Below are 10,709 nucleotides of genomic sequence, written 5' to 3'. Positions count from 1 at the left end.
CAACGGCGGAAGATGTTAGAAGGGCTCGTAAATTGAAAAAGAAAGCTTGGGTTCTTCCCAAACCGATTCCACGCCTGTCCAGGTCCTTCATCAGGCCGAGTGTCAGAAAGCAGTTAATGGCAAAAGGGTCAGGTTCACTGATTGAGGCAGAGGGGAACTTGGATAAGGTGCTCGAGAGGGTATTTGTTGAAGTGAACATGGTTGAGGCCGGTGAAGGGTCCAGCAAAGCAGATATATAGTACACCGGACCACGTGCTAAAGCCAACAATTGGGAAGCTATTCCTCTTCCAATTCGGAGGGAATCGTGGTAGTGGGTGTTGTTTCCTTTTTGTTCACCTGGATTATTCTAGGGTTTGTAATTCAGTTGCTATGTTCCGTCCATTAGGATGAGTTAAAACCCTGTTATCTTTACATTCAATGAAATGCAAATTTTTCTCCTTTCTTCAGTCCTAATTTTTTTTCTTTTCTTTTTGTACAGTTCTTGTTATGCTGTGACATGACATGCATGAGGAATCTTTGGCCCAGTTTTACAAGCCAGACTAACTCAGAAATAATAATACAAGAAATCGATTGTGATGATGAGGTGGAGTGTGACGATGACGAGGCCTATGAGGAAATTAGTAAAGAATTAAGTCATTTTGAAGAAAAACCCAAACCTAACCTAAATGACACAGAAGCAGTTAATCTAGGAGACCAAGACAATATTCGCGAAACTAAAATAAGTGTTCATCTGGAGCCACAACTCAAGGAGGAGATAATTAAAGTATTGCTAGAATACAAGGATGTTTTTGCATGGTCGTATGATGATATGCCGGGTCTAAGTACCGATTTAGTGGTTCACAAACTTCCCACTGATCCGGCACTCCCACCTGTCAAGCAGAAGCTGAGAAAGTTCAAAACGGACATAAGTGTAAAGATCAAAGAAGAGATTACCAAGCAATTTGATGCAAGGGTCATTCGGGTTACACGGTATCCTGCCTGGTTAGCTAATGTTGTGCCGGTAATAAAGAAAGACGGCAAGACCAGGGTGTGTGTCGATTATCGAGATCTTAACAAGGCAAGTCCAAAAGACAATTTCCCACTGCCGAACATCCACATACTAATCGATAACTGTGCCAAACATGAGATTGGTTCCTTTGTGGATTGTTACGTGGGTTATCATCAGATTCTAATGGACGAGGAAGACGCGGAAAAGACGTCATTCATCACCCCGTGGGGAACGTACTGTTATCGGGTCATGCTGTTTGGTTTGAAAAATGCTGGGGCAACTTATATGAGGGCAATGACAACAATATTTCATGATATGACACACAAGGAAATTGAGGTGTACGTGGATGACGTAATCGTGAAGTCTAGACATCAGTCTGACCATGTCAGGGATTTGAGGAAGTTTTTTCAAAGGCTTCGCAGGTACAATCTTAAGCTCAATCCTGCAAAATGTGCTTTTGGAGTACCTTCTGGGAAGTTGTTGGGATTTATAGTCAGCCGTCAGGGTATTGAACTAGACCCGTCGAAGATCAAAGCTATTCAGGAATTGATGCCTCCAAGAAACAAAATTGAGGTGATAAGTTTGTTGGGAAGATTGAATTATATCAGTAGATTCATTGCTCAGCTCACGACAATTTGTGAGCCGATTTTCAAGATGCTAAAGAAAGATGCTGCAGTTAAATGGACTGATGAATGTCAGGAGGCTTTTGATAAGATAAAAGGGTATTTGTCGAACCCACCTGTGTTGGTCCCGCCAGAACCGAGGAGGCCTTTAATTCTATATCTGACGGTTTTGGATAATTCATTTGGTTGTGTACTGGGGTAGCATGATGTTACAGGCAAGAAAGAGCAGGCTATCTATTACCTCAGCAAGAAGTTCACATCTTACGAGGTTAAGTATACTCATCTGGAGAGGACATGTTGCGCCCTAACTTGGATGGCACAGAAGTTGAAACATTATTTGTCATCCTACACTACTTACCTCATATCTCGCTTGGACCCGTTAAAGTATATTTTTCAGAAGCCTATGCCCACAGGGAGGCTTGCAAAGTGGTAGATCTTGCTTACGGAGTTTGACATTATCTATGTGACACGGACTACAATGAAAGCACAGGCGCTGGCAGATCATTTGCCAGAGAATCCCGTTGACAATGATTATGAGCCGTTGAAAACTTACTTCCCTGATGAGGAGGTGATGCATATTGATGAGTTGGAACAAGTTGAGAAGCCACGATGGAGACTTTTCTTTGATGGGGCCGCAGACATAAAAGGTGTGGGAATAAGAGCAGTACTTATTTCTGAAACAGGTCAGCACTACCCTGTTACGGCTCAGCTTTATTTCTATTGTACGAACAACATGGCAGAATATGAGGCATGTATCTTGGGGTTGATATTAGCTGTAGACATGGGTGTCCAGGAAGTCTTGGTCATGGGTGACTCGGACCTACTGGTACACTAAATTCAAGGAAAATAGGAAACACGGGACTTAAAGCTCGTACCGTGCCGACAATGTTTGCACAAGCTTTGTCAGCGGTTTTAGGCAATAGAATTCAAGCATGTTCCAAGGATTCATGATGAATTGGCCGATGCGTTGGCTACTCTGGCATCGATGTTACACCATCCGGATAAGGCTTACGTGGACCCTTTGCAGATTCAGGTCCGCGATCAGCACGCTTATTGTAATGTAGTTGAAGAGGTGCTCGACGATGAGCCATGGTTTCATGACATCAAGGAATATGTCAGGATATGTGCGTATCCGATACAGGCCACAGGTGATCAGAAACGAACAATTCGATGGTTGGCAAGTGGGTTTTTCCTCAGTGGAGGAGTGTTGTACAAAAGAACTCCAGACCTTGGGTTGTTGAGGTGCATGGAGGTGAGGTAGGCCACATCTATCATGACTGAGGTACATTGGGGAGTTTGTGGACCGCATATGAGCGGATATGTTTTGGAAAAGAAAATCCTATGGGCAGGTTATTATTGGCTTACTATGGAGCGAGATTGTATCAGTTTCATACGTAAGTGTCATCAGTGCCAAGTGCATGGAGACTTGATTCATTCTCCGCCATCAGAACTACATACGATGTCCGCTCCATGGCCTTTCGTTGCCTGGGGCATGGATGTTATTGGGCCAATTGATCCAGCAGCATCAAATGGGCACAGGTTTATTCTGGTAGCTATAGATTATTTTACCAAATGGGTTGAAGCTAAGACATTCAAGTCTGTGACAAAGAAAGTTGTGGTAGATTTTGTGCATTCGAACATTATTTGTCGGTTTGGGATACCGAAAGTGATTATCACAGACACTGGAGCTAATCTTAATAGTCATCTGATGAAGGAGACATGTGAGCAGTTCAAGATTACTCATCGTCATTCTACTCCATACCGCCCTAAGGCAAATGGTGCGGTTGAGGCAACCAATAAGAATATAAAGAAAATACTCCGGAAAATGGTAGAAGGATCTAGACAGTGGCATGAAAAGCTGCCTTTTGCATTGTTGGGATACCGCACCACCGTTCGGACCTCGGTGGGGGAAACTCCTTACTCTTTGGTATATGGCACGGAAGCAGTAATACCCGCAGAAGTGGAAATCCCGTCTCTCCGAATCATTGTAGAGACTGAGATCGATGATGATGAATGGGTGAAAAACCGCCTGGAGCAGTTGAGTTTGATTGACGAAAAGAGATTGGCATCCGTGCGTCATGGTCAGCTGTACCAGCAAAGAATGGCAAGAGCATACAACAAGAAAGTGCGTCCAAGGAAGTTTGAGGTGGGACAGTTAGTATTGAGACGTATTTTGCCTCATTGGGCCGAAGCAAAAGGAAAGTTCGCCCCGAACTGGCAGGGGTCGTTTGTCGTAACCAGAGTATTGTCTAATGGTGCATTGTATCTGACAGATGTGGAAGGAAAATGTGTAGAAATGGCCATCAATTTCGATGCAGTCAAGAGATACTATGTATGATTTCTTTATTTTGATTGTACTTGTTTATAGTTGGCATATTTTAAAGATTGAAATGATGAAGGCGTTTTGTTCTGCTATCTAAACACTTTTACCCCTTGTCACCCCCTTGAGCCTTATTTATTCTCTTTCACATCCCTCTTTCGGAATCAATGGCACCATTAAGAAACGCGAGTGCAGAAGAAAAGAAGATGAAAAGAAAAGTAAAACAAAAAAGACAAAAAAAAACTAAAAAGAAAAAAAAAGAAAAGGGAAGAAGGAAGAAAAGAAGGAAAGGAAAAGAAGAGGAAAATTAAAGGTGAAAAGAAGAAAGAAACGAAAGGAAAAAGAAAAGAAAATGAAGAAAAGAAAAGAAAACAACAACGTAGTCTCTATGACGTGAACTACGTTTGACTTGATCCCGAAAGGGTACGTAGGCAGCCTCTCTGTGGTTCAGTCATACCCAAAATAAAAATTCAAAAGTCCCCAAGCAAGAAACTAGGGAAAAATTGTGGTTGTTGTGAAAGATAGGATTCCAAAAGTTGTAATTTTAACCCATTTTAAAATTGTTTTTGAGCCTTTTATACCTTTCTTTATAACCTATCCAAAAGCCTACATTACGGTCCAAAGAAAGACCTTCTGATCAGTTTTTGAGGAATGTCAAGTTGAGCAGGTAAAAGTAATTCATGACAGGGGCAACACTCTGGTTCAAGCAAGGAAAACAAAGCAAAATAAATATATGAGAGAGTCTTATTGGTGAAAACCTTCATAGGCACCATAAGGCGACGGGAGCTGAGAGAAAAATAAATGAGAGAGTCTTATTGGTGGAAACCCTCGTGGGCACTTTGAGGCATAAGTGGGTTGAGAAATGGTTAATTGAGAAGGTCTGTCGGGGAAAACTGTTTTGAGGCACCGCAGGATGAACAAGGTTAAGGTTTGGGCAAAGTAACCAAGTGATGGGAATTCTCGGGCAATAAAGTATGGCAACTAGAAGCTGGTTAGTTGGACAGGTCGGGCCGATTAGTACAAAATGCATGTCATGATCATTGGTGCCAGTTGTTCCGATCAGATAAGTTTCGTTTCTTTTTCCTTTTTACATTCATCTGGTTTTGGGTTTTTCTTATCATTAAATCATTGCATTTTATTCTCTTTTGGGGGGGGGGTTGTCTGTCTAAGATGTTCCAATGTCAATTTTGTTCAACGCAATTAGAAAGGACTTCAAAGCCCACTACTAGCTTCCGAAAATGGTAAAGCATAAAGTGGTTAGAGCATGTCGACAACAATGTGATATAAGATGAAATAGGGGAAGTCGCCGGAAGTTTCATCGGTGGAATAATTGGAAACGTTGGGGAAAATGTAAGGGTTTAGGCGAAAAGGATTGGAAAAGTGATAACAACAGCACGGGTACAAAAGTATTCAGGTTGTCAGAGATTGGGGAATTTGAAAGTCGGTCAGAAAGTCAAGCGGTTCAGAGGAAGTCAGTAGACACAAATCAAGGCAGTGGAAAGATTGATCAGCAAGAATGCTATCAGCTAACCACCATTTTAAACTAATGGAATTTGTTGTGATTGAAACAGGGGCAAAAGAGCTGTAGGTTCAGGAGGAAATCTCCATGAGGGAAAAGCAAGCATTAATCAGGTTTGACCGCAAGTGTGGTATGATTAAACACAAGACAATGAGGGGTAACATAGGAAAATGTAGGGTAGTCTCAGAGTTTGCATGGTTAGGACAAAACTTTAGTTTTGAAGTGGGGAGCCCGCCCCTATAACAAGGGAATACATTTCAGTTTGTAAATTTTAAATTTTGAAGTGGGGAGCCCGCCCCTATAACAAGGGAATACATTTCAGTTTTAAATTTTTAGTTTTGAAGTGGGGGGCCCGCCCCTGTAACAAGGGAATACATTTCAGTTTTAAATTTTGAGTTTTGAAGTGGGGAGCCCGCCCCTATAACAGAGGAATACATTTCAGTCTGTAGATTCTAAAGCATGCACGTTTTAGTTTTCAACCCTTATTAGTATGCGGTAACAAGCCCCAGTTTTCCCAAACTGGGGCAGAAAGTTTTCTTGGTTCGTCTATTTTTGTGAAATTGGGAGCCCGCCTGGATAATAGAGGAATACATTTCAAATTTCAGAAGTTAGGAGTCCGCTTGGAGAATAGAGACATGCAATTCAAGTTGTAGTCGAAGTCAGGAGCCCGCCTGGAGAATGGAGGTATTAAATTTTTAAGTAGTCGAAGTCAGGAGCCCGCCTGAAGAACAGAGGTATACAATTCAAGTTTCAGAAATCAGGAGCCCGTCTGTATAACAGAGGTATTTCAAGTCAAGTTTTAGTCAAAATCTTATTAATATCTAGTAACATATACCCAGTTTCCAAACTGGGGCAGAAAGTTTTCTTTGTTTTGTCTATTTTTATGAAGTCAGGAGCCCGCCTGGATAATAGAGGAATACATTTCAATTTCAAGTTCAGCAGTCAGGAGCCCGCCTGGATAACAGAGGAATACATTCAAGTTCAAGTTTATTCGAGTTCAGCAATTTAGAGAGAATGAACAACATCTCAGTTAGCAATTGGAAGTAACAACAATGGATTTCACCAGGAGAACACAAGGTAACAACGCAACAGGAAAACGCAAGATAACAAGACAACAAAGAAGTACAAGAACAAGTTTGAAGAATTTAGATAGGATTTTGTAATTCGTAGATCATAGCTTAGGCTAGTTTTTTATTTTTGACACGGTGTAATAAGGGAGGTCAGCAAGCAGTAGCAGCAGCAAGTGCAGTGAAATCACAGCTCCTAGTAGTCCCAGCTACCAGACACTCCCGAACTACACTGACCTGATTCCTGTTTAGCCCAGGATATTTAGGCAACCTCTAAAGCAGGGTGCGGTCAAACTTTTCAAAAATACTTCACACGGAATATGCGAACGGGCAAAAATCGCTCGTTTCCGCTCACTTGTCTTTGCACGAAAACTCTTCATGTTTCCGGGCAAAGAGGGGCAGCTGTGAGCACGTGATTTTTTCCCTAAGCAAATTATTCCCAAAATTCAAATAAAACAATTTTCTTATCATTTCAGGATTTTGTGAGTTTTGTGTCATATTTCTAGTAATTGTTGCATTTTGTTTGTGCTTTTTAATTCATACGAAAAATACAAAAATACATGTGGCGTTTGTGTAGGATTTAATTTTATATTTTTAGTGTTAATTGGTAGTTTAGAATTGTTTTCATATAAAGAAAATGACAAAAAATGACTTTGTGCACCTTTATTTTAATTTGTGGAATTTGTTTAAATATAGATAGTTGATTTTGGAAAATTAAATAATAATTTTAGTGTTAATTTGGTCTATGATTTTCTATTTGTCATTTTAACAAAACAAAAAAAAAATATAAATGCAAAATTAAAAAGGAAAACAAATTGAAAAGAAAATCAAACTACAAAAGGATGGGGGTTGTCCATATAAATGGACGAATTGGGCCGTTTAAATAAATTTCCCAGCCCAATCCAATTCACCCTCGCCCACACCCTAATCCGCCCCACCCGGCCTGTCCTCTTTCTCCCTGAAACGACATCGTTTGGCCATAGTTAGATCTGAGCCGTCGAGGTCTCATGATCTAACGGCCAGGAAGTCCCCATCCTTTAATACTTATATGTCCGAACGCCCCCCCCCCTCCCACCCCCGTATCTCCTTCTTCAATAAACCCTAATGAGACCAGTGTTACACCGCCACCGACCGCCGCCGGAAATTGCCCACGGCGGCGGTAAAGCTCCAAACACTCCCAAATTTACACCCTAGATTCCTCGTGAGACCCTCTTTCCAATCCCCCTATTTTCATAACTCGGATCCCGCCCAAACTCCTCGAATAATCAATCTTGTGACTGACATCTCCGCCGCCCACGACGGCGTTGATGCCAATGACTGCCAAAACAACACCCTAGGTTCCTCCTGTCGTCCTCTCTCTGTATCTCATCTCAATTTCCCTCAAATCAGGGCCCATCTGCTCTAAAGATCGTTTGAAGTTCAGGCCCAAAACGTCACTTTGCCCAAATGGCTCCATATGCGTACCCCACAAGCCCTTAACCACCCTCATGACGATTTCCATGCCAGAGTCTCTCGAATCTCATTAGAGCTCAGGAATTGTCGGATCTAGGGTTCAGGCAGTTTGGCTATTTTGGGAATAATTTAGGGTCGAGCAAGTTCTACAGTAAGTGTTCTGTTAATTTTATGTTTTATTTTGTTTATTAGTATAGTTTAAATTTTATTTTGATTCCTTGTTCCATCTGTTTTATTTTGTTTTTAGTTTGATGCATGTGTCATTTGTTAGTTAATCATAGTTTTAATTTCAGAATCGTCATAATTGATTAGTTTGGAGTCGATACAATTTTGTCTATTAATTGTTAGCTAGATGTTTAGGTTAATTTCAACTTCTTTTTAGTTCTGAGTTTGATGTTCAAATGGTCAATTGTTAGCTTATTGGTTAAAAGTTAGTTTAATTTCATTTAATTTCGACTATTAGCTTAAGCTTTGCTTTGATTGATCCTGGTCTCCTGATTTTCTAAATTGCTTGAGTTTGTGTGATTGAATAATTGGGATTGGTTTGTTTAATTAGTTAATTTCTGAGTTCTAATTAATCAGTCTTAGTTAATTTTGAATTAATTTAGGGGATTGGTTACAGCTGTTAAAAATTTAGGTAGAATCAGTAATTTTGAGAAGCTTTCAGGGATAGTTTAGGCATGGAAAAGGGTAATTCTGATAAGAATAGTAATTTCAAAGTAAAAGAAAGGATAGTATAGGTATTGCATGGGTAGAGGAGCACCCTAGGGACTTCTAGAATAGGATTTTAGTGTACATTTCAGCACAATAGAGGTACTTACTTGAGTAACAAGTTAGAAATAAGAGGACTAAACTGAAAATAAAGAAGGACTAAAATGAAAAAACCAAAAAATCTGATTATTCACTCTTGGTTGCCTATAAATTGGCATTCTCATGCCTTAGAGAGGGGGTTTTTTCTCAGCCATTTTGAGCTCCCCAAAAACTCTTTCCATTTTTCCAGATCTGAAGAAGAAATCTGAAATTTTGGTTTCAATTGGAGGCATTTAGGATCGATTTGGGTGTTGTGTTGGTCTGATTTGAATCTGAGTCCATTTGGAAGTCATTTGAGCTCATTTAAACTAGCTTTGGGTTAAATTGTGGGTTCACTGCACTGCTTTGGTCATCTGATTGTGTGCTAAGTCTTATAAATCATCTTTGGTCTTTGTGGAACTATTTTGGGTCAAAACTCACTCCATTTGCTGCTGGTTGTAATCCTGTTGAATTTCTACTGTTGCTGCGAGTTGTTTCATCTGCTGATTTCTCATTCTTCACTGTACTTTCGAATCCAGGTACACATTTCAAGCTTGACTCAATGTAGCACATCCTGCTGGGAAACACGAAATAAAATGAGCCAAGTTTCTGCTGCGGAATTATAGTTTAAATAGTTCTGTTACATGCTTAATTTCTGTTTATGATTGTGCTGATTGGATCGTGAAACTCGTCTCCAGTTTATGTGTTAAACGAAATTGGGCCGATTTGATTTGGTTTTTTACAATGTGCGAACTGGATAAACATTGGGCTGTTGGACTTGAACTGAGACTGCTCTGATTCTGTAATATTTGAGGACTGTTAACTGATTAGCTTACAAATGTGTGAACTCTTCTGTTAGTAGTCATTTTCTAGTTTGATTAGATTCATGTTGTTGAGATAATAAAGTTTGAATTCATAATTGAAACACACGTGAAGTCAGTCATTTGTATTTGATCCTAATGTCCTCTTAGTTAGAAATCAAAACCATTTAGATACAACTGCTTCAAAATGCTCCACTCATTTCAATTTGCTTCATAAATTTCATTAGTTAGAAACTATTTAAGGTTTAGCTGTCAAATTGCTTAATTAATTTAAATTTGAACTACGGCCTGTCCACGCCAGGGGATTCGATCCTTCAATCCCCAGGTTGGTTATCCGGTTTGGGCTATTGTCGAACCTGACCCATGTAATTGAAAATTCGTGGTTGATGTGCATATTATGGTTTGGGCCTTTGGGCCCAAGAGTGAATTGATGATGGTTTCGTTAGTAATTAAATGGCTAGCTATGGGCTTTGAGTTAAGCAGCGGATTCAAGCTAAAAGGTGATCCCTTTTGTTTGAACCTGGACTTGAGCTTGAAGCCCGATTTTTATAATATTAATTAATTAGGATTTTTTTATCTTTTAGAGACCAAACAAATATAGAAAGATATAGTTGCTTTTAGGTTTGCCCTTTTAAAATAAATAAGATGAGCCTCGTCAAATAAAACTACAAATTGTGGGGCCCTCAATAAATACTGTCTTAATTTCTTAGAATTCGGAATGGGCCGTTTAGCGAATTTCACGGCCTTCCCTAAAGACAATAACGCGGTAGACACTTTAGGAGCATTCTTAATAAATTACCCTCTTAAACTCGGGTGCGCATTGATGCGACCCGAATCCAAATCTCAACGGAGTCAAAGTGTATTAACAACCACGGGTGTATTGAGTGCGACGTGGTTCGAGACGCATTTTCACGACGTTGCAAGTTTTTTTAAAAAAAATAATGATAAAAGCGGGTTATAAATAAAAGGTACATAAGTTAGCATGTATTAAAATCGGATAAAATCTAATACAACAGTTAAGCGACCGTGCTAGAACCACGGATCCCGTGAATGCCTAACACCTTCTCCCGGGTTAACAGAATTCCTTACTCAGATTTCTGGTTCGCGGACTGTTAACAGAGTCATAAATT

The 10,709-nt window shown here is 40.1% G+C and overlaps 1 protein-coding gene across 1 annotated transcript; it reads left to right on the top strand.

The window, feature by feature from the left end:
- The first annotated feature begins 2,089 nt into the window (after positions 1–2,089).
- On the top strand, positions 2,090–2,872 carry LOC138889931 (uncharacterized). The gene is made up of 2 exons (XM_070173277.1): positions 2,090–2,294; positions 2,535–2,872. Exons 1-2 carry the CDS (start codon positions 2,090–2,092, stop codon positions 2,870–2,872), a joined length of 543 nt encoding a protein of 180 aa, XP_070029378.1.
- Positions 2,873–10,709: the final 7,837 nt, after the last annotated feature.

The sequence above is a fragment of the Nicotiana sylvestris genome, chromosome 4 (assembly GCF_000393655.2).
Source record: "Nicotiana sylvestris chromosome 4, ASM39365v2, whole genome shotgun sequence".
Taxonomy (NCBI): domain Eukaryota; kingdom Viridiplantae; phylum Streptophyta; class Magnoliopsida; order Solanales; family Solanaceae; genus Nicotiana; species Nicotiana sylvestris.
Note: the sequence above shows the minus strand (reverse complement) of the source record. Positions and strands in the feature narration are given on the sequence as shown.

Excerpts from the sequence above, each read along its gene's own strand:
- LOC138889931 (XM_070173277.1), top strand. The coding sequence starts at position 2,090 with ATGAAAGCACAGGCGCTGGCAGATCATTTGCCAGAGAATCCCGTTGAC. Across the intron at positions 2,295-2,534 it reads AGTACTTATTTCTGAAACAG|AATTCAAGCATGTTCCAAGG; the intron begins GTCAGCACTACC and ends TTTAGGCAATAG.